General features: G+C 41.0%; 1 protein-coding gene across 1 annotated transcript in view; it reads left to right on the top strand.

Moving 5' to 3' along the window:
* The first annotated feature begins 20637 nt into the window (after positions 1-20637).
* The window catches only part of LOC125917394 (threonine--tRNA ligase 2, cytoplasmic), a 63053-nt gene continuing 58485 nt past the window's right edge, over positions 20638-25205 (top strand). The window contains exons 1-3 of the mRNA XM_049623602.1: positions 20638-21115; positions 22133-22201; positions 22841-23037. Of these exons, the coding sequence (XP_049479559.1) occupies positions 20798-21115; positions 22133-22201; positions 22841-23037 (584 nt within the window). The 5' untranslated portion in view covers positions 20638-20797. The remainder of the gene's footprint in view (positions 21116-22132; positions 22202-22840; positions 23038-25205) is intronic.

Below are 25205 nucleotides of genomic sequence, written 5' to 3'. Positions count from 1 at the left end.
TCCGGAGACTCCATTCTGCTAGTCTTCTGGCGGTTTTCTGGGTTATTTAGGCAGGTGTGGGTGGAATCTAAGTGATCAGCAGGACGCGCAGTGAGCCCAGCGTCCTCCTACGCTGCCATCTTCCCAGGATCCTATCATCAATATCACCCCTACAATTCTTAATGTTTAGGTAGTTTTAGGCTCACACAGAAGTTGCAAAAGTAGTACAGGAAGTTCCCACATACCTTCCCTCAGTTTCCCCTCAAACATAACATATTACATGACTCTACTACAATAATCAAAACCAGGAAATTTATTTTGTCACAATACTAAACTGCAGATGTGATTCAGACTGTACTAGTTTTTACATACATTCATTTTTTTGTGTGTTCATGTGTGTGTGTGTGTGTGTGTGTGTGTATGCGTGTGTGGTTGCCGTATAGTTCTATAACATTTTATCATTGGTATAGATTTGTGCAACCACCACCACAATCAGATGGTCTCTTATTCAAATTAAACATTTCTATTTTATTTTTACTATGGACATTTTCAAATATGCAGAGAAGTATAAAAATAATGTAATAGATACTCATGTTTCTAACTCTGGATTTAACAGGTGTTAACATTTTGACACATACACTTTGTCAAATTTGTTAAAGAATTAAAATATTAAAGGGGTAGGTAAATGCTACCTGATCTCCCTCCCTCTCCCTCTTCCTTCTCAGCCAAGGTTATTTCTTTTTTCTTTGATTTTTTTGAGAGAGAGAGCAGGGGAGGGGCAGAGAGAGAGGAGGACAGAGGATCCAAAATGTGTTCTGCACTGACAGCAGTGAGCCCGATGCAGGGCTTGAACTCATGAAGGGTGAGATCATGACCTGAGCCGCAGTTGGACGTTCAACTGGCTGAGCCACCCAGGCACCCCCCAGGGTTATCTCTTCACAAGTAAAATTAAGTAGCAAACCAACAAACAAACCTCATTCTGTATCTGTCCTTACCTAAAAAGTGAAATGGTTACTACCACAGATATTCAGTCTGTTTTGGACTTACCAGAATTTTAAGTTACATGGTAAAAAATATTTATCAAGGTGTTTTTTTTTAAATGTGTTATACATATGTAATAGAAATAAAGAATTTGGCAATACAAAAATAAAAGGACTGCAGTGGTCTTCTTTGTCATGGTACTCTACATAAAGCTGTATTGAATTAATAAATGCATGAAGTCAACAAATGCTTCTCTGATAAACATATTACACTACAAGCTATAAGAATGTTTTACATGGCAGCCTAAAATAGTGTATAAGTGAGAAGCCATGGGGTGTCTGGGAGGCTCAGTCAGTTAACCATTTGACTTTTGATTTTGGCTCAGGTCATGATCTCACAGTTCATGAGATGGGAGCTCTGGGTCAGGCTCTGTGCTGTCAGCATGGAGCCTGCTTGGGATTCGCTCTCTCCGTCTCTCTCTGCCCCTCCCCAGCTCATGCTTGCTCCCTCTCGCTCTTCCTCTCTCTCAAAAATAAATAAATAAGGCATTTAAAAACAAAAAAAGAAGGGGCACCTGGGTGGCCCAGTCGGTTGAGCATCTGACCTTGGCTCAGGTCATGATCTCGGACGGTCTGTGAGTTCAAGCCCCATGTCAGGCTCTGTGCTGACAGCTCAGAGCCTGGAGCCTGTTCCAGATTCTGTGTCTCCCTCTCTCTCTGACCCTCCCCCGTTCATGCTCTGTCTCTCTCTGTTTCAAAAATAAATAAACATTAAAAATTTAAAAAAAAAAGAAGCCATGTATAAATACTCATTTTTGCCAAGTTGACTTTTTCAGTGGACGGGCCATTTTACTGAACATTACGGGGCCTCTAGTAGGGGAGAGGTTACAATAAGACTATAATTGGGGCACCTGGGTGGCTCAGTTGGTTAAGTGTCCGCTTCATGATTTCAGCTTAGGTCATGATCTCACGGTTTGTGGGTTCGGGCCCCGCATCAGGCTCTATGCTGACAGCACAGAGCCTGCTTGGGATTTTCTGTCTCCCTCTCTCTCTGCCCCTCCCCCACTTGTGCTCTGTCTCACTCTCTCTCTGCCCTTCCGCCACTTGCTTTCTATCTCTCTATATCAAAAATAAATAAACATTTTTTTTAAAAAGACTAATTCGGGGCGCCTGGGTGGCTCAGTTAAACATCTGACTTGAGCTCAGGTCATGATCTTGAAGTTCATGAGGTCGAGCCCCACATGGGGCTCTGTGCTGACAGCTCAGAGCCTGGAGCCTGTTTCAGATTCTGTGTCCCCCCTCTCTCTCTGCTCCTCCCCTGCTCATGCTCTGTCTCTCTCTCTCTCTCTCTCTCTGTCAACAGTAAATAAACATTAAAAAAAAAGACTAATTCACAGCAACTATCCAATAACCAAGGAAAATTTTTCTATTAAGACAAATCTTAAAATCCATGTAACACCTGTCACGTTGGCACCATGAAGGTTCAGTCTTAAGGAAGTGTTACAGGGCAAACAGAGGCCAATAACAAAACGCTGCCTCAAAACAGCTCAAATCCTTCCCTGCAATTCTCAAAGACTTGGGTGAGCACCCATGCACACAGGACACAGCTTCACAAACAGGGATCCCTTTCTTTTGCCTCTGCCTCCACGGCTCCTATCACTGCCCCCAGAACATCTGCTGCCCCCCCCCCCATCCCCCAAACCCTCCTCCTCTGTCCTGCTCACGTTTCCCTCCTTTTCATTCCTTTTCATATGGCCCGACCCAAACCCTCTCTTAGCAGGAAAGACTCCTTTCTCTTTCAAAGTTAGGAGGTAGGGACGTTGAGATAGGCAATTACAGGAGAAGAGAAACAGCTAAGAAGATCCCTGTGCTGGTTTTTTTAAGTGCAGCTTTTTGAGATCTCAGGCACAGATTATGAAATTCATCCTTCTAAAATAATACAATTCAGTGGTTTTTAGTGTATTCACAGACATGCTCAACCATCACCACTAACTGATTTTGGAGAATTTTTACCACCCCCTAGAAAAAGCCCTGTACCCACTAGCAGTCACTGGGCATTCCCCCTACACCCAGCCCCCGGCAACCACTCATCCGCTTTCTACCTCTATGGATTTATCTATTCTGGGCATTTCAACAGAAGGAATCATACAGTTAGGTGGACTTTGGTGACTGGTTTCTTCATCTTAAAGTTTTCAAGGTACATCCATGTCACAGCATGGGTCAGATCTTCCTTTTTAAGGCAGAGTAATATTCTATTTAGGGATATAGCACATTCTGTTTATGCATTCATTGGTTGATAGATATTTGGGTTGTTTCCACTTTTTAGCTGCTTTAAATAATGCTGTTATGAACATTCATACACAGCTTTTTGTTTGGGTATATGTTTTCATTTCTCTCAAGTTTATACCTAGGATTAGAATTGCTGGGTCATAAGACAATATTTGTAGGAACCATGATCATTACTGTGCCTTCACCTGTGAAATGAAAGTTCAGTCCAGCTGCCTTAACTTATTAGTATTTTATGCCTTGCACTTCAAAGTCTGCATTAAAACAAGAATGGTGCAAATCTTTCTGTTAGTTGACTGAGATCATCAGGTTTTATTTGGTATCACAGACGTTTGCTTCTGCATCATGAGACTTTATAGAGAAACATTGGATTAAAAAAAATTGTTTAAATATTTATTCATTTTTTGAGAGAGAGAGATAGATAGGTAGAGAGAGAGAGAGAGAGAGAGAGACCATGATTGGGGGAGGGGCAGAGGGAGGGAGACACAGAATCCAAAGCAGATTCCAGGCTCCAAGCTATCAGCACAGAGTCCAACACGGGCATGAACCCATGAACTGCGAGATCATGACCTGAGGCCCGTCAAAAGCTCAACTGACTGAGCCACCCAGGTGCTCCAGCATTGGACTTTTTTTTAACCAAATGCTGTGTGGAGGCTCATTATTACACAGTGAGGGTGGGGTGCCAGAGATTTTGCTGAGACACTCACTAAGCTCACTACTTTCCAGAGCAAGCCATGTTCTTACCTTGGTAATAAAGGAAAAAGCAGGTGAGCAGGTAAGGACAGAATTCCTCCAAATGAGAGCAGAAAGCACAGAAAGCCTTTGGACCTTTGGAGCAAAGCTTCAGAAAAAAGGACTCCACTCTCCGTGGGTGGCAATGCCAGGAGAGGATCTCTCTGTACTCCTTCAGGGAGAACACGCCATCATATACCAGACGTGGGAGCACCCGGCTGATGTTGAATTCCTTCAGTATCCTCTCCTTGTAACTCAGCGGCATTTCCAAGAGCTGCTTGGTCCTCTGCTCCCTTTCTGCCTGTGTTGTTGACTCACAGCAATAGAACCAGGGCCTGGCCCCTGCCTCACCCATCTCAACGCCTGCAGAGCTGGTGAACGATCTCCCTCCTGGGTCTCGCTGCTCTGTGGCCTCTGAGGGCAAGGACTGCACTACACGGACATCTGCAGGCAGACTCATCCTGCTGTCCTCAGTTATTACAGATCTGCGGGAGAGGGGAGGCCTGGGATTAAACCCGCATGCTGACTGGCGTGGCCCTAAGAGGATTGTACTGCACTGATTAGCCCTGTGCAGCCGTTAACTTTAAAAGGTGAAGAAGAAACACAGTCTGGCTAATACCTGTTCTGTTGAAATTCTTCGTCTCAGCCCCAGGTGACCATTTTCCCCTTGGATTCCCCCAAATGGTTGCTTTCAACGTTATGAACCTAACATGCTCACTGACTCTATCACATGGTCTCATAATGTCAGAAGCTGTATCAGGAACTGTGCGACTCATGTCGTCCTGCCAGCCTAGTTTGGGGTTAGACTTTGCAGAAAACTGCAGACGGGAGAGGAAAGTAGCAGAAGCCAGTTGTTTAAGGGTGTTTCAGTTTTATTCAACTACCTAAGTGCTATGTCTTGGTGGCATAGTCCCCTTCCTTCGGAGAAATTCAAATGCTTCTATTGTAATCACCTGGTTAAGTGATTCAATCCCATAAATGACCCCTCTCCTCTGATCTGACCCTGGTGTCCACTTAATGAAGCCAGATTAGAAGAGGGGATTATTGATGGCTCAGGGGAGGCCTCACTGCAGATTGCACAGATAGAATTGAATTGTTCCCAGCCGGCCTTCATGTTTCCACCTGCCTGGAATTGCCCAGGCTCTGGAGTAACCTGGGGTGCCCCTGGGGTTCTGATCTGGGCCTGTGGGTGGCCCATTCTTCCCTTGCCTGTGCTCTCTCTCTCCATCTGCACATGTGAGTAAGTTATGGCTTTGGGACCCTTCTCCTACTTGTATCATATGACTCTTCTCTTTAAAAGTCTCTCTAAGACTCTTAAAAACTGAGAACAAACTGAGGGTTGATGGGGGTGGGAGGGAGGGGAGGGTGGGTGATGGGTATTGAGGAGGGCACCTTTTGGGATGAGCACTGGGTGTTGTATGGAAACCAATTTGACAATAAACTTCATATATTGAAAAAAAATAAAATAAAAATAAAAATAAATTTTTTTAAAGATACAGGAAATAAAATAAAATAAAATAAAAGTCTCTCTAAGATCAGGTGCAGGTAAAAAGGAATGATTTAAAGAAAGTCAAAGTTAGGAAAACTGATGAAACGATCAGTGGTTATTATAATGTTCTTGCCAGTTTGGTTTATAGAAGTAATTAGGTATTTTTCTACAGAATCTGAGCGGGAGATTTATTTTTCAGGAATCAAAACTCCCTTGGAGTGATCTGGTCATCATAACCACAAGAAAAGACCTTTCCTGGCTTTGCTTCTGACCTCTTTGTGACTTTGAGAACATAGCTTCCTGACACCATACTCCTCTATATCAACCATGTGTTTCTGAGGTTTTGACATCATGGAGTGTTGCTGAGCACCCTCTAGGGCTAGCCAATTCCTGGAGAGAGAATAGAATGAGCCTGCAAGTGTGGGTTTCATATGCAAGCCAACCAGTCCAGAGCCCCTCCCCAAACACCTCCTTTATCAGAGGCTCACATTCCAGGCCACCATCCATCCATCTGCCCTAATCACCCCTGGCCAGGTGCCAGACAATTAGGGACAGCCCTTATGTCCCAGAGCCCCCTGAAAATATTCAAACTAGCCACTCCTAGGCCTGCTTCCCCTGATTTGCCCATGATTTCCTACAGAAACCACAAAAAAGGCTCTCCCACATTTTCCTCCCGCTCCCTCCACCTCCTGACCTACACCCCCTTCCCCACTTGTCCCCCCCCCCCCCCCCCCCCCCCCGCCCCGGGCTTTGCCGGGTGTGGCATGCCTGTTCCCTTTGGAACTTTGAGTATCAAATTATCCTTTCAATGGTAGTGGTCTCTTGATCTGTTGGCCTCAATATACCTGAATAACAATAAAGTCTACATTTTACAACATCCATTGAAAGTACAAACCTGGGACTGGGATGGGACAATATTGTTAAACACTCTGGGCCTCCTATAGAACTGGGGCAGGCAATCACAGAACCCCAGTAAATTTCTTCAGCACCAGCCTTTCAGGTAAATGTGCCCTAAGTTGAAACTTGGAAGGGAAATAGTGCCATCTTGTGGTGTGCTATAGTCTTTCAGGGTGTTGCTTTTTCTTTCTTTTTAAGGCTATTTTTTTTTTAGAGCAGTTTTTTAGAGCACAGCAAAGATGAACAGAAAGTACAGAGAATTCTCATACACCCCCTGACCCCACATACACAGACTTCCCCACTATCAATGTCTCTCACAAGAGTGGTACATTTGTTGCAATTACGAACCTGCACTGATACATCATCATCACCCAAAGTCCATAGTTTACATTAGGGTTTACTCGTGGTGGTGTACATTCCAAGGGTTTGGACAAATGTAGGATACATATCCATTATTATAGCATCATACAGAATAGTTTCACTGCCCTAAAAATCCCCTGTGATCCACCCATTCATCGCTGTCGCCGCCTCCCACATCTGGTACCCACTAAACGTTTAACTGTCTCCAAATTTTGTTGCAGGCGATTTTTACTCTATGATTTTCTTTATCTAGATGCCCACTTTGTGCTGGTGCATGATATGAAATAATGGTGTGTAAGACAGACAATATCCCTACCCTGGAGAGGAGGTGCATCTGGAGATTTAAAAAAAAGGGGGTCAAGTTGACAAATAAAATAATTACAATATAGCCGCAGAAGAAGCTGAGAGAAAAAAGAGGGTAGGGCTACCTTAAATAGAGATCAGGGGTGGTACATAAGCTAAAACTGCCAGGGTGAAAAGAAGTCAGATATGAGGGGGAAAAGGAGATACTATCTAGCAGTGTGTAAATACTACTAAGGATGTGTAAAATCCCAGCAGCAGGGAAAAGATGTATTTGAGAATGTGAGGGCTCCATGAACCAGCACATGGGGATTGTAGAATGCAGGTGCAATGGGATAATGTTGCAGAGGCCGTCAGGAGCTCAGTCTTGCCAGCTTGGCAGGTCCCGATAAGAAATTTGGATTTTCCTCTGTTTGCAATAAAAAGCTCCTGAAGGCTTTACCCAGGGGGAGGGATATGATCTGATGGATGGTTTCAGAAGCTGCTAACATGTTACCCCTTTGCTTTATCACTTGTTCTCTTTCCTTCTACAAAATCTTTTTTCATGAACTATTTGGACATTACATACATTGTGACATTGTGATATTACCTCTAAATAAGACCAGCTTGTTTTTACTAAGAATGGACATGTTCTCTTACATAGCTTTGGAATAATTATCAACCACATAAATTCACATGAACATAGTATCATATTATGTATTTTACCTAATATACCATTCCTTTTACAGTTTTGTCCGGTTGATCTAACAATGCCCTTGATAGCTTTTTTTAACCAACCCCGCCCCTGATCCAATTTGAGGTTTCAAAATTTATTTTTTTAGGGGCACCTAGGTGGCTCTGTTGGTTAAGCATCCGACTTCAGCTCAGGTCATGATCTCATGGTTGGTGGATTTGAGCCCCACGTTAGGCTCTATGCTGACAGCTCAGAGCCTGGAGCCTGCTTCAGATTCTGTGTCTCCCCACCTCTCTCTCCCCTTCCCCCACTTGTGTGCTCTCTCTCTCTCTCTCTCAAAAATAAATAAATAAACATTTAAAAATTATATTTATTTTTTAAATTATTTTTTATCGAGGTAGAATTGACCTACGTTTTATTAGCTGCAGGTGTACAACACAATGCTTCGATATTTGTATGTATTACAGAATGATCGCTACGATAACTGTAGTGAACATCCATCACCACACATAGTTACAGAATTTTTTTCTTGTGATGCGAACTTTTAAGATTTACTCTCTTAGCAACTTTCACACATATAATACAGTATTATTAACTGTAGTCACCATATTGCACATTACATCCTCACAACTTATTTCTTTTATAAATGGAAACTCATACCCCTTTTGCCCTGAAACCATTTTTTAAAAGCCCACATTTTCCCAGTTACATGAGTTACCACCTTGATCATCTACTAGTTTTTTTACTATGAAGTTTGGTATACTTTTGGACTTTCTTTTCTATTCTGTAGATATATCTGTCTATTCCTGCACCAGCTCTATATTCTTCATTTTAGAGACTTTGTACCATAGAGACTTTAGAGCATAGAGCATAGAGCATTAGAGACTTTCAATATCTAGTACAGCTAGTCTCTCCTTGTAACTCTGCCTCTTCATTGTTTTCCTAGATATTCTTCTGTGTTTATTTTTTCAGGTGGATGTTTCGATTGGCTTTTCTAGTTTCCTAAAAATGGTCACTGGACTTTTTATTGGGATCACATTAAATTTAATAAATAAACATAGGATGGGCTGACCTGTAGGGATGTTGAGATAGCCCACCCAAAAACGAAGATGTTTTTCCATTAGTTCAGATCTACTTTTGACGACTTTCGGAAGTGTTTTAGGGTTTTCTTCATATAAGTTTTGAGTACAGGCATACCTTGTTTATTGCAATTTGCTTTATTTTGCTTTGCAAATATGAAACTTTTTACAAATTGAAGGTTCGTGGCAACTCTGGTGAACAAGTCTATCAGCATCATTTTTCCAATGGCATTTCTTTAAAAATTTTTTTTAATGTTTATTTTTTTGAGAGAGAGAGAGGGAGAGAGAGAGTGCGAGCAGGGGAGGGACAGAGAGAGAGGGAGACACAGAATTCGAAGTAGGCTCCAGGCTCTGAGCTGTCAGCACAGAGCCCGACGTGGGGCTAGAACTCATGAACCGTGAGATCACGACCTGAGCTAAAGTCAGACGCTTAGCCAACTGAGCCACACAGTTGCCCCACCACTGGCATTTCTTACTTCATGCCTCTGTGCCACATTTTGGTAATCCTTGCAGTATTTCCAGATTTTTTCATTATTATAATATTTGTTATGCTGATCTGTGATCAGTGATCTTCAATGTTACTATTGTAATTGTTTCAGGGCACCACGAACTGCAGCCATATAAGACGGCAAACTTGATTGATAAATGTTGTATGTATTCTGACTATTCCACCAACTGGCTCTCCCTCTCCTTGGGCCTCCCTGTTCCCTGAGACACAACAATATTGAAATTATGCCAAATAGTAATTTTATAGTGGTCTCTAAAAGTGTTCAAGTGACAAGAAGTGTTAATTGAAGCAACAAACTTCATTATTGTCTTATTTTAAGAAACTGTCATGGCCACCCTAACCTTCAGCAACCACCACCCTAATCAGCCATCATCCATCAATATTAAGGCAAGACCCACCACCAGCAAAAAGATTATGACTCATTGAAAGTTCAGATGATGGTTAGCATTTTTTACCAATGAAGTATCTATACCTATATCCATATCCATATCCGTATCTCTATCTCTATCTCTATCTCTATCTCTATATCTATATCTATATCTATATCATCTATATCTATCTATCTGTAGAGAGAGAGAGAGAGAGAACAAGTGGAGGGGAGGGGCAGAGAGAGAGGGAGAGAGAATCTCAAGCAGGTCCGCACGGAGCCCAATGCAGGACATGATCCCACGACCCTGGGATCATGATCTGAGCAGAAATCAGGAGTCAGACACTCAACTGACTGAACCACTCAGGCACCCCAGTAATAAAGTATTTTTAAATTAAGATGTGTACATTGTTTTTTATTAGACATAATGCTATTGCACACTTAATAGACTACAGTATAGTGTAAACATAAGTATTATATGGTCTGGGAAGCCAAAAAATTAATTTGACTTGTTTTGTTGGAAAATTCTGTACACTGGAGTGGTCTGGAACTGAACCTGCAACATCTGAGATGTGCCTGTACTCCTTGGTGCCTTATTTCTAATATTTATCTTTATTGCTCTTACTGTAAATAGAATTCTTCTATTCATTGTACTTTCTCACTGGTTGTTACCTATGCATGTGAATACTATTGATTTTTACACATTAGTTTTATATCCCTTTATCTTGATGAGTTTTAAAAATTTTTTTGTTGGTTTTACATGGATTATGTTGAATATTCAAGGTATACTCCTATGTCATCTTGAAATAGAGATAATTTATTTTATTTCTCCCTTATTCTTCTATCCCATTTACTTGTACCTCCATGGCAATATTCAATGATAGTGGAGTGAGTGGGCATCCTTACCTGGTGTGTGACTTTGGGGCAAATACCTCTGAGTATCCCCATTAAGTAAGAGCTTAAGTAAAACTGTGGTTTTATGATTGAAGTATATATATTCATTAAAAAATATACACTTATTTCTGATTTTTTGAGAGGTTTTATTAGGAATGGGTGCTGCATTCTGTCAAAAGCCTTTCCAGCATCTATGGAGTGATTTTATGGTCTTTCTTTTTAGGCTAATATGATGAATTATATTAACATATTTTCCAATATCAAATCATTGTTGTATTCCTGGTATAAACCCTACTTGATCATGACATACACTTTTCTTTATATAAGATGAAACCCTGTTCATTTTCACTGACATTGTATTTAAGACTTTGGCATCAATATTCATAAGTGATGTTGATGAATTTTCTTTTTCAGTGCTAGCTTTATCAGGTTTATACGTTATACTTGTTTCATAAAAAACAGTTTAAATACTTTTCTTTATTTTCTGTGCTCTGCAACAGTTTATTAGCATTGAGACTCTCTGATCTCTAATGGTTTGATTGAATTCCCCTGTGAAATCATCTGGGCCTGGTACCTTTTGTAGGGTAGTTCTTTGATATAACTTTACTTCTATGGAAATTGGTATGTTTAAGATTTCAATTTCTGCTGGGATAAACTTTATTTGCTTAAGAAACTGTCCATTTCCTTGTTTTGCAAGTTTATTTGTAGAGGTATAGAAAGCAGTCTCTTATAATTTTTTACATTTCTTATATATCAATAGTTATCTCCTCCAGATCCTTTCTTATCTAGCATGTTTGTGCTTTCTTTTTCCTTTTCCCCCTGCTGACTGCAGAAGTCATTGTTTTGTCCATTTTGTTTATTTTTCAGAGTCGGGATTTTGGTGTACTAATCTGAACAAAATGTTTTTGTTCTCTATCTCATGAATTTCTTCTTTTTTCTTTATTCTTTTAATGTTCTTTCTTTTACTTTTGTTGTTATTTTTCTAGGCCTTGAATTGAGAATTTAATTTATTTCTTTCCATTGTTTTGTTTTTATCAATACAGGTATTAGGGTTATGAATTTTCTTCTGATCACAGCTTTCAATGTATCCCCTAGATTTTTATGTGGGAGTACTTTAATTATCATTATTTTAAAGAAATTCTGTGATTTCTTTTGTTCTTCTTCTTTTACTAAAGACTTGTTTGATAGAGATCCTTTCAAAGTCCCTAACATACAAGGGAAGACAGATCATGTTTGCAGTAGACCTATCCACAGAAACTTGGCAGGCCAGAAAGGAGTGTGCTGAATCAGAAAAATATGCATCCAAGAATTCTTTATCCAGCAAGGCTGTCATTCAAAATAGAAGGAGACATAAAAAGTTTCCCAGACAAACAAAAATTAAAGGAGTTTGTGACCACTAAACCAGCCCTGCAAGAAATTTTAAGGGGGACTTTCTGAGGGGAGAAAAGATGAAAAAATATATATGTATGTATGTGTATATATATATATATATATATATATATATACCAAAAGCAACAAAAGATAAGAAAAGACCAGAGAACACCACCAGAAACTCTAACTCTACAAGCATCATAATGGCAATAAATTCATATCTTTCAGTACTCACTCTAAACGTCAATGGACTCAATGCTCCAATCAAAAGACATAGGGTAACAGAATGATTAAGAAAACAAGATCCATCTATATGCTGTTTACAAGAGACACACTTTAGACCTAAAGACACCTACAGATTGAAAATAAGGGGATGGAGAACCATCTATCATGCTAATGGTCAACAAAAGAAAGCCGGAGTAGCCATACTTATATCAGACAATCTAGACTTTAAAATAAAGACTGTATCAAGAGATGCAGAAGGGCATTATATCATAATCAAGGGGTCTATAGACAAAGAAGACCTAACAATTGTAAACATTTATGCACCAAATGTGAAGGCACCCAAATATATAAATCAATTAATCACAAACATAAAGAAACTCATTGATAGAAATACCATAATAGTAGGAGACTTCAACACCCCACTCACAGCAAATGGACATATCATCTAATCAAAAAATCAACAAGGAAACAATGGTTTTGAATGACACACTGGACCAGATGGACTTAACAGATATATTCAGAACGTTTCATCCTAAAGCAGCAGAATGTACATTCTTCTCTAGTGCACATGGAATGTTCTCCAGAATAGACCATATACTGGGACACAAATCAGTCCTAAGTAAGTACAAAAAGATCGAGATCATACTGTGCATATTTTCAGATCACAATGCTATGAAACTCAAAATCAACCACAAGAAAAAATTTGGAAAGGTAACTTATACTTGGAGACTGAAGAACATCCTACTAAAGAATGAATGGGCTAACCAAGCAGTTAAAGAAGAAATTAAAAAGTATATGGAAGTCAATGAAAATAATAGTATCACAACCCAAAACCTCTGGGACGCAGCAAAGGCGGTCATAAGAGGAAAGTATATGGCAATCCAGGCCTTCCTAAAGAAGGAAGAAAGATCTCAGATACACAACCTAACCTTATGCCTTAAAGAGCTGGAAAAAGAACAGCAAATAAAACCCAAAACCAGCAGAAGACAGGAAATAATAAAGATTAGAGCAGAAATTATGCTATTGAAACAAAAAAAAAAAAACAGTAGAACAGATCAACGAAACCAGAAGCTGGTTCTTTGGAAGAATTAACAAAATTGATAAACCAGTAGCCAGTTTGATCAAGAAGAAAAAGGAAAGGACCCAAATAAGTAAAATCAAGAATGAAAGAGGAGAAATCACAACCAATACAACAGAAATAAAAACAATAAGAGAATATTATGAGTAATTATATGCCAACAAAATGGGCAATCTGGAAGAAATGGACAAATTCCTAGAAACATATACACTACCAAAACTGAAACAGGAAGAAATAGAAAATTTGAACAGACCCATAACCAGTAAGGAAATCAAAGTAGTAATCAAAAATCTGCCAAAACACAAGAGTCCAGGGACAGATGGCTTTCCAGGTGAATTCAACCAAACATTTATGGAAGAGTTAACACCTATTCTCTTGAAACTGTTCCAAAATATAGAAATGGAAGGAAAACTTCCAAACTCTTTCTATGAAGCCAGCATTACTCTGCTTCCAAAACCAGACAGAGACCCCACTAAAAAGGAGAACTATAGACAAATTTCCCTGATGAACATGGATGCAAATCCTCAACAAGATATTAGCCAACTGGATCCAACAATACATTAAAAAATTATTCACCACGACCAAGTGGGATTTATACCTGGGATGCAGGGCTGGTTAAATATCCGCAAAACAATTAACGTGATTTATCACATCAATAAAAGAAAGGACAAGAACCATATGATCCTCTCAACAGATGCAGAGAAAGCATTTGACAAAATACAGACTCCTTTCTTGATAAAAACCCTCAAGAAAGTAGGGATAGAAGGAGCATACCTCGAGATAATAAAAGCCATATACGAGCGACCCAACGTTAATATCATCCTCAATGGGGAAAAACTGAGAGCTTTCCCCCTAAGGTCAGGAAAAAGACAGGGATGTCCACTCTTGCCACTGTTATTCAACATAGTAGTGGAAGTCTTAGCTTCTGCAATCAGACAACACAAAGAAATAAAAGGCATCCAAATTGGCCAGGAGGAGGTCAAACTTTCACTCTTCACAGATGACATGATACTCTATATGGAAAACCCAAAAGATTCCACCAAAAATCTGCTAGAACTGAGTCATGAATTCGGCAATGTTGCAGGATATAAAATCAATGCACAGAAATCAGTTGCATTTCTATACACCAACGATGAAGCGACAGAAGGAGGAATCAAGGAATCAATCCCATTTATAGTTGCACCAAACCCATAAAATACCTAGGAATAAATCTAACCAAAGAGGTGAAAAATCTATACACTGAAAACTATAGAAAGCTTATGAAAGAAATTGAAGAAGATGCAAAAAATGGAAAAAGATTCCATGCTTCTGGATAGGAAGAACAAATATTGTTAAAATGTCGATACAACCCAAATCAATCTACATATTCAATGTAATCCCTATTAAATTTTTTTTAACATTTATTTATTTTTGAGACAGAGAGAGACAGAGCATGAACAGGGGAGGGTCAGAGAGAGAGGGAGACACAGAATCCGAAACAGGCTCCAGGCTCTGAGCGGTCAGCACAGAGCCCGACGCGGGGCTTGAACCCATGGACCACGAGATCATGACCTGAGCCGAAGTCGGACGCTTAACTGACTGAGCCACCCAGGCGCCCCAGTGTAATCCCTATTAAAGTAACACCAGCATTCTTCACAGAGCTAGAACAAATAATCCTAAAATTTGTGTGGAACCAGAAAAGACCCCGAATAGCCAAAGAAATCATGAAAAAGAAAACCAAAGCAGGAGGCATCACAATCCCAGACTTCCAGCTATACTACAAAGCTGTTATCATCAAGACAGTATGGTAGTGGCACAAGAACAGACACTCAGATCAATGAAATAGAATACAGAACCCAGAAATGGACCCACAAACATATGGGCAACTAATCTTTGACAAAGCAGGAAAGAATATCCAATGGAATAAAGACAGTCTCTTCAGCAAGTGGTGCTGGGAAAACTGGACAGCGACATGCAGAAGAATGAACCTGGACCACTTTATTACACCATACACAACAATAAACTCGAAGTGGATGAAAGACCTCAATGTAAGACGGGAAGCTATCAAAATCCTCCAGGAGAAAGCAGGTAAAAATTTCTTTGATCTTGCCCACAGTAATTTCTTACTCAACACATCTCCGGAGACAAGGGAAACAAAAGCAAAAATGAACTACTGGGACTTCATCAAAATAAAAAGCTTCTGCACAGCAAAGGAAACAATCAGCAAAACTAAAAGGCAACTGATGGAATGGGAAAAGATATTTGCAAATGACATATCAGATAAAGGGTTAGTATCCAAAATCTATAAAGAACTTATCAGACTCAACACCCAAAAAACAAATAATCCAGTGAAGAAGTGGGCAAAAGACATAAATAGACATTTCTTCAAAGAAGACATCCAGATGGCCACGGACACATGAAAAAATGCTCAACATCACTCATCATCAGGGAAATACAAATCAAAACCACAATGAGATACCACCTTACACCTGTCAGAACGGCTAACATTAACAACTCAGGCAACAACAGATGTTGGCACGGATGCGGAGAAAGAGGATCTCTTTTGCATTGTTGGTGGCAATGCAAGCTGGTGTAGCCACTCTGGAAAACAGTATGTAGGTTCCTCAAAAAACTAAAAATAGAACTGCCCTACAACCCAGCCATTGTACTACTAGGCATTTATCCACTAGGGATACAGGTGTGCTGATTCGAAGGGACACATGCACCACCATGTTTATAGCAGCACTATCAACAATAGCCAAAATATGGAAAGAGCCCAAATGTCCATTGATGGATGAATGGATAAAGAAGATGTGGTATATGTATACAATGGAGTATTACTCAGCAATCAAAAAGAATGAAATCTTGCCATTTGCAACTACGTGGATGGAACTGGAGGGTATTATGCTAAGTGAAATTAGTCAGTCAGAGAAAGACAAAAATCATATGACTTCACTCATATGAGGACTTTAAGAAAAAAAACAGATGAACATAAGGGAAGGGAAACAAAAATAATATAAAAACAGGGAGGGGGACAAAACAAAAGAAACTCATAAATATGGAGAACAAACTGAGGGTTGCTGGAGGGGTTGTGGGAGGGGGGATGGGCTAAATGGGTAAGGGGCATTAAGGAATCTACTCCTGAAATCATTGTTTCACTATATGCTAACTAATTTGGATGTAAATTTTTAAAAAGAAAAAAGAAAACTAAAAAAAAAAATAGAGATCCTTTCAGGGGCACCTGGGTGGCACAGTTGGGTTAGCATCTGACTCTTGATCTTGGCTCAGGTCATGATCTTGCATTTTGTGAGTTCGAGCCCCACATCAGGCTCTGCCCTAATGGCATGGGGCCTGCTTGGGATTCTGTCTCTCCTTCTCTCTGCCCATCCCCCACTTGTGTGTGCGTGCACACACAGACACTCTCTCTCTTAAAAAAAATAAATAAAAGTAAAAATTCTTACACTTGTGTGTGTATACTTGACCTATCTTGAATAGAGTAGTGTGATAAATTTTCCTATTATTAGTGTGTTTGATCTCTTTCTCCTTGCATTTCCTGAAGTTTGTATTTTATATAGGTGAGTGCTGTGTAGTTTGGCTCATAGATATTTATAATTGCTATATTGTCATTGCAGAATGTGACATTTCTTATATTATAAAGTGTCCTTTGTCTCAACTTTAATTCTTTGGCTTGAATAATTTTTTAGTATAAATATGTTCAAAATATTGCATGGGGAATCCATATACCCCCAATTATTTATTGTTTATCTGAAATTCAAATTTAACTGTGTATCATGTATTTTATTGCAACCCTAAATACAGAAGAGTCTAAGATCTTAGACATACCTCTTTATTTGATGACACAGTGCTTCTATACATGCCTAAACTTAGGGTTTGCTGGGTCAGACAACACCCAGTTCATGATGGACAACTTAGGTAGCTTGGTATCTTGATTGCCCAGGACTAAGAGATCAGTCTCTATTGTGGTCCAGAAGCAAAACTTAAGCTGCTTCTCAAAAACAAAGAATGACATGTTTTTGTTTTTTCTCTAAAGGACTATGCTGTGATTCCCTTTTAAGTTCTGTCAAAGGTTACCTATACTTCCCTTACCTCCAATGGACATTTCAATCACCATCAAATGTTGAATCATTGTGGTCCATGGGTAAAAGTAGTTTGCATAGCAGCTTGACCTGATTTAGAATCTCCTCACTCCTACTCAAAACTGCAGTCTTTTGAGTTATAAAGTAATTGGGTGAGAGTAACATACATGCTCAAATGAGATGTACATTGTCTCCAAAATTCAAAAAGGCCCAGTAAGCATTATGTCTCTTAACAAGAAAATGCTAAGATTCAACAACTTTTCTTTATCCTAGAGTTGACATCTCTAGGTGCCCTGACCTACTGGACCCCTAAAAATTTCACTGAATGGCAATCTCCTGCAAATTTTAATTTTGGGATTTATTTGCCTCCCTATAGCTTTCAAGTGTCTTCCCAAGGTGACTCTAGTATAGGCGATCCTTGAACAACACAGGTTTGAAATGCATGGGTCCTCTTATATGCAGATTTTTTTATAACTACAATATAGTACTTTAAGTGTATTTTCTCTTCCTTATGATTATCTTAATAGCACTTTCTTTTTTTCTAGCTTACTTTATTGTAAGAATAGCATATAATACATATAACATACAGTTAATTGACTTTATGTTGTTGGTAAGGCTTCTGGTCAACTTCAAGTCTTCTGTTATTCATAGTTAAGCTTTTGGGGAGTCAAAAATTATATGCAGGTTTTTCACTATACAGGGCATAGGTGCCCCTAACCCCCACATTGCTCAGAAGTCAACTGTGTTTGGTATTTCCCACTCACCAGGTAGAATCAGCAGGATATTATGAAAGATAGGATATCAGCATGATGCCTTTGAAATGCAGGAGCAATCAAAAATCCTTGTGGACTAGATTATGATGTGAAGCTAGAGAGTCCTGGGGCGGAACTATGGAATGTATTGCTAGTCTTGCCAACTGAATGAAAACTGCTTTTGATGGCCTTTAACTAATAGGTATAAAGTAAAAGCATTAGCCAGATCAATAGCTACATATGAGGTGCCAGAGATTATGCTGATTTACTCCACCAATGATAGCATCTCTGGAAGAGCAGCTGCAACTAGAGCCACTGTCTAATTAGATTTATGACAAATCTACTGCAATTCTTCAACATCCATTTGTTCGCTACACAGGCCAAATAAGGTAAGGTAAATGGACGTCTGGTGAGAATCACAATGCTGCATCTTTCAAGACATTAAGCGTGGCAGTACTCTCTGCAATTCCCCCCGGACTGTGGTATTGCTTTTGGTTTACTATTTTCTAAGATTGAGAAAGTTCTAGTGGCTTCCACTTGGTCTTTCCTACTAGAATAGCTTTAACCCCATGGGTCAGGGAACCACTGTGGAAATTCTGCCGGTTGCTGAGTATGTCTGTTTAAACTCTGCTTTCTGAAACTGGAAACAACCACAGAAACCAAATAAGCTCACCATCAGGTAGATCCTAGTCCAACCCTGGAAACAACCCAAATGTCCAAAAACAGATAAATGGAAAAACAAATTGTGGTATAGGCATACAATGAAATACTACTGGGAATGGGGGGGAGGGAATGAACTATATACACCCCCAAAACATGGGTAAATCTTAAAATTATGCTGAATGAAAGAAGCCAAAAAAAAAAAAAAGAGTACATAGCATATGATTCCATTATAGAAAACTCTAGAAAATGCAAACTGATTTGTAGTGACAGAAAGAAGATCAGTGGTTGCCTAAGATTGGGGATGGAGGCCCAAGAGAGAAAAATTACAAAGGAGCCTGAGAAAACTTTTTTGGGGCTAGAGGGGTTCTAAGCCAGGCTCCCCATGCCAGGCTTCTATGCATTTGACAATACATAAGTCATGGCAGGATGGAAGGATCAGAAACCAGATGGCAGCTGGTTCAGAAGTGGCCAAAAAAATGTACAGGCAGCGAGTCTGTGTAATTGTGTCCAGAAGCCTACCAGGGAAGAGAATAAAAAGATACAGTGGTTTTAGTGCCATACTTTATGAAACTTCCTCCTGGGAGCTATTTGTGATTCCAGTTAGCTTATCCCCATTAGTTGCTCCATCCCAGCCTCTGGAATGCTGAATCTGCTCCCAGAGTGGCATTCATTCACCTCTCAACCTTTCTAATAACTGCCAACCTTTATTTTCCAGAGCAATTACTCTCTGTCTTAACTTCATCAGCCCAACTAAGCTCTCCTATTTTGGAATTCTAATGGCATTTATTATCTGTATCTCATATGAAATGGTCATATGTTTACCAACACTGAAAGGCACCACAGTGTTAGGCGCATAGACACTGGCATCAAATTGTCTGAGTTTGAATCTCAGCTCTGTAATGCGGTGGCTGTGTGACCTTGGTCAAGTCACTTAGCCTTTCTGTGGCTTCGGTTTATCCATCAATTTACCAGACATAACAGTAGTGTTTTTTGTTATGAGTACTAGAGGAGTTAATATTTGTAAAGAGCATGGAATAGTGTATGACACATTCTAAGTCCTAAGAATGTTAATAAAAATCAATTTGTGTCATGGGGCAGCTGGGTGGTTCAGTCAGTTAAGCTCCAACTCTTGATCTCAGCTCAGGTCTTGATCTCAGGGTCGTGAGTTCAAGCCCTGAGTAGGGCTCCGTGCTGGGGGTGAAGCGTACTTTAAAAAAAAATCAATTTGTGTTCCAATTATACTAAGGTTCATGCTCACAGTCACGGGGTATACAGAGTGTCTGTGGCATTTGCCCTGGTCTCCAGCGAGAAGCTAACAATTGCTAGCCGCCTTTTCTTAGAGATCTTCTGTGCCCAGCAGCCTCTGCACTTGGTCAGCCTTGGCTTGAAACCCAATGGCCACTATTCAGAACCTAGATGCAAGTTGGAAGAATAGTGACCGGCAGAATTCCAGAGTAAAGACAGAGCCATGCTGAGAAGTGAGATATTAGCCTTCCCAAGATTTTGGATAACTTGCGTTTCAACCAATGCATGGTGATATGTGGCTAGCTATGAAAGCACTGTGACCCTATTCAGTCCCCACGCCGCTCTCCAGGCCCTAAACCACTGCGTGTGTCCCCACCCCAGCAGTGTGCCCGGCCTCAACTCCACCCCTGCAGTCGCCCCGCCTACCCACAGCTCCTACAGTCCCAGCCCTGAAGAGAGCCCCGCCCCGCCCCTTCTGCCGCCACTCCCCCCCTCGTCGGCCCTCCCCACCTGTCGCCCCGCCTCCTCTCACCTCCTGTTGTCCCTGCTTGCAGATAGGCCCGCCCCTCTACGTCGCCCCGCCCCTCACCGTAACCCCGCCCCCCGATAGTCCTTCCCCTCCCTGTCGCCCCGCCTCGTCGTAGCTCCTACAGTTCCACCCCACGACCCACAGAGAGCCCCGCCCCGCCTCTCCCTGTCAGCCCGCCTCTCCCCGTCGCCGCGCTCCCTCAGCTTATATATAAAACGGCCGCTGTCTCGCTCTGCCGGTCTGGGGTATTGCTACCCCCTTGGCCGTAGAGGCTGCACACGGAGCGGCGTCGGTGCGGTGCAGAGCCGGCTGCCATGGCGGCCGAGGCCCTGGCGGCCGAGGCCGTGGCTTCACGCCTGGAGCGGCAGGAGGAGGACATCCGCTGGCTGTGGGCGGAGGTCCAGCGCCTGAGGGACGAGCAGCTGAACGCTCCCGACCGCTGCCCGGTCGAGGGGCCGTGCCTGACGCGGGAGGTGGCGCAGCTCCGGGCCGAGAACCGCGACCTGCGCCACCGCCTGTCCCGCCTGCGGCTGTGCCTCGCCGAGGAGCTGAGCCAGCAGGCAAAGCTGGAGAGCGCGGCGCGGGCGGCGGCGGCGCAGGAGGAGGCCGGGCGCGCGGCTGCTGGCGCGCAGGTAACGGGGCGACAGGGCTCGCTGCGGGGAAGGCGGGCGGGTGCCGCCTAGAGCCCCGGGAGGGCGGTGCCGCGGGCTGCGACGGTGTGCGGGTAGCGACGGTGTGCGGGTAGCGACGGTGTGCGGGTAGCGGTGGTCCCGCAGGAAGGACGGGTGCGTTCCCTGCGCGCTGCAGGGCCCGCCCCTCGCGGAGCGCTGCTCTGTGCACCTGCTAAGGCCTGGGAACCAGTGAGTAGCCTGGATACCCTTTGGAGCCCCGGATTTCCAGCAGTCGCCAGACTGACTTAATGGTGTGATTTCGCAGTTCTTCCAGTAAATTGTCACACATTTTCTTCAGTAGCAGAAATAGCATTTTCCTTTGTTTGAAAAAAAAAAAATGCTGGAGCGTTTAAAACTCTCTGTTCTTTCCTTGAGCAGGAAGACCAACAGTTACATATATAAACTCTTCCATTCCCTCTAATGAATGGCTGGTTCTGAGCTATTGACGACAGGTGGTTTTGTTGTTCTCTTGGTACGGTCTGTATATTTAACGTTATTATTTAACAATATTTTAATATTTTGTTTCGGTGAAGGACAAATTATCTTCGTGCCACCTAAGTTGAAGTGTTGTGTTGAAAGCTTTCTCAGACTGTTCTCAGGGGTGTTCTTGAGTTATTCACCAAGGGTAACTGTGGTGCACTGGCAACATCTTCCTAAAATAGTGCATTTAAAGTCTGGCGGCAGCTACACAACCATTTTACAGCGACATTATCTGTTGAAAGTTTAGGGGTGAAACTTTCAAGAGCCAAACATATTAAGTGTACTTAGCAAGAGTGTGTGAAAATGCACAGACAGGAAGGATGGAACCCCAGAAAATGATTTGCCCGCTGAGAGTTGTAGGTGGTGGTCAGGGAAGCCCAGCCTGCAACATGGGACACTTGCTGACTGCAGGCATGTGCCTCTCTTCTGCACATTCCAAATGCGTCGCTCTTTCCTGTCATTGCTGTGAGTTATTTATAATTCACCTTTATTTCTCAGCCTCCTTCTAGTCAAAGCCAAGAAAAGAGCACTAAAATGAAGGAGGAGGAAGGTGGGCCTGAGAGTGAGGTAAGCTGTTGCTATGGAAATAATGTAAAATACGACTTGTAATTTAAATATGCTTATACAGTTAATTGCCCAAGATCTTTAATTAAAACATAATTGCTAATTTGGGCCACAGTAGTATATTTAAAACCTTGCTAGCTTTAGATGCAAGTTGTCTTAACTTCGAGATGAGCTAGACAGTCAGCTGTATTCAAGTGCTGTTTTGTCTAAGTTGAGATAGCCCAGCTGTTCTTTTGTGTTAAAGAAATTAGCTACTGTATAAATCATCAAAATAGCATGTTTCCAGCATAAATACTTGGCAGGAGCTAAGGAGGAATACCTGGCCTCAGAGGGGTCAGTCTGGTTGAGATCAGACAAACAGGAAGGACTAGAGAACAAAGGGGTGTGGTGTATAAATAGGTGCTGAATCAGGGGACTGTGCACACACAGGTGTTAAACATGTAGTGTAGGGAGACATGCTAGTTAGAAAAGGTGGGCTCTGAGCTGGACCCTGAGAGCTAAGAAGGAGGAAAGAAGTGACTGGAAGGAGACTTGGAAATGACCTGTGGTGTGCAGAGTATGGGGTGAGACTTACTGGAGGTTGAACAGTTAGAACAAAGTGGGCTGTGTATGTTCACTTTCTTGTATTCTGATGACTTTCAGGTGAAAAATCAACCAAATTTCATAAAGGAAAGGTTGAAGCTTTTTGAAATATTGAAGAGAGACCATCAGCTCTTATTTGCCATTAATGACAGAAAGGGGAATACAAGCAATGTGATCACAGTGAGAGTGGCTGATGGGAAAACAGTGGAAGGGGAAGTTTGGAAAACAACACCTTATCAAGTAGCTGCTGAAATTAGGTAAACCATAATTTGGAGAAGATATTCTTTATTCAGTATTGTGCCAGCGCTTGGTAACACTGTGTTCTCAGGGGCTGTGAAAAGTGTTTTTTTTCTTACTCAGTTGAATAAATTAATTTTTTTTTTTTTTTGAGAGAGAGAGAGAGAGAGAGCGTGAGCGAGCAGGGGAGGGGCAGGGGAGACACAGAATCCTAAGGAGGCTCCAGGCTCTGAGCTGTCAGCACAGAGCCAGATGCGGGGCCTGAACTCGTGAACCACAAGTTCATGACCTGAGCTGAAGTCGGACACTCAACCAAATGAGCCACCCAGGCACCCCACTCAGTTGAATAAATTAAATGTCATTAGTTATTTCCCTCTGGTTTCTAAAGAGGGCATTTAAATAAGTAATTGAATATCAGAATAAGACCTCTTCCTCTTTAAAATGTCCACATTTTAAAGTTCTGATAAAAATATACAGTAGAGAAAAACGTTTAATCCTTGACAGGTCCCATTACATTGACGCTGGTCATCAAGATTTTTCCATGAGATTTTACAGATCTTTTGCTGGACTTGACTTCAAGTCAAGTTATTGTCTCACCAGTAAATAACCATGGGTGGCTCTTCAAACTAAGTGGGGCAGATCTTTCCAAGCCTGTTTCCTTACATCTGTGGAAATGATACTTTTCCCATTTACCTAATGAGGTTGTTAAAATTAACTGAAATACTGCATATGTAAAATACTCTGAAAATTAAAGTGCCTCCAGAAATGTACAAAATGACTTATATACAGATTGAAGATGTATGTGAGGGTGTATGTATAAACCCTGGAATAAGTACTTTGACTGTCCTAGAAATTAGATACATTAGTGAAGTTATGTTATTTTGACCAATGTTAATTCCTAGCATTAAATATAATTCCATGGAAGCTAAAGCTCAAAACTGCCATGTAAATAAACTTGCTATATAAAAAGCAAGTTTTTTCAACAATTGAAGTACTCAGGTTTCCTTTGAAAACTATGGTTAAGATTGTGTGTGTGTGTGTTTTTTTTTTTTTCCCATCCTATCATATCCTGTACTCTGCAGCCCCCTCCCAACCTGTTCTCATGTTTTTCAGGCTCTCCATGAATAGATGTGCTGGGAAAATGGGCTTTGAGGCAAAATAAGTTTATGTTTCTTCATGGAGAGTCAGTTTTCATGTTAACATATTGGAGACTGAGAAGTCCTACACTGAAGAAACCAGCTCAAACTTGGGAAACAAAGTTACTTGATTATAGAAGATGTTCTTTGTTGTAACCTTAATAATATGCATTTCTGCAGGGTACCAGTTTACAACCCCTACAATCAAGTTTCATGATAGAGGGGTTGCAAGAGTGCCCAAAAGTAAAGTTATCCCAAACTAAAAGATTAAGCAAAGCTTGTGTCAGGCAAACCTGGTAAGAAGAAAGCAGTGATCATAATATTACTATCAGACTTCAGAATTTCAGGGCCAAAATCATCACATGGGATACTGGGACTTATTTCCAAAGTAGACAAACAGTATAATCTGTAATAACTATTCGTCATGAACCTTTTTGAGTTACATAATGTAGCATCAAATCAGAAATAGAAAATTATAGACACTCAGGAATGGTATACTTTTAACCTGCCTTTCTCAGTTCTGAAAAGATCATGTGTCTGAATAGTAACACTGTAAGGTAGACTTAGTGGTTGCTCACCAGTCGCTGTGGTCTATAGACAGAGATCTCTCAGACCTGTGGTCATGTTTTTGGTTCCTCAGAACCTTAATAAAAAAATGCAGAAACATACCATTCACATTCAATGAGTAAAATGAAATCAGTTATGAACTCAGTAAACATTAAATGACAAGGCAAAACAGAATAAAACTTGAAAATTAGAAAGAAAAAAAAAACCTCTTCAAAATAACTCCCGTGAAACAAACTAAAAACAAGCACAGAATTTTAGAAAGTACTTCTAATGAGGAAAAAATATATATCAGAAATCTGTGGAGTATATCTAAAGTAGTGATCATTCCACAGAGATCTGTGGAATATATCTAAAGTAGTGATTTATAGTGTTGAAGGTTTTTCTGATAAGAATAGAAAGAAACAGACTATGAGTTCAACTCAGGCAGTTAGAAAAAGAACAGTTAAACAAGGAGGGAACTCTAAAAAAGTGAATTAGAGATTAGT

This window comes from Panthera uncia, unplaced genomic scaffold (genome assembly GCF_023721935.1).
Source record: "Panthera uncia isolate 11264 unplaced genomic scaffold, Puncia_PCG_1.0 HiC_scaffold_179, whole genome shotgun sequence".
Classification (NCBI taxonomy): Eukaryota; Metazoa; Chordata; class Mammalia; order Carnivora; family Felidae; genus Panthera; species Panthera uncia.
Note: the sequence above shows the minus strand (reverse complement) of the source record. Positions and strands in the feature narration are given on the sequence as shown.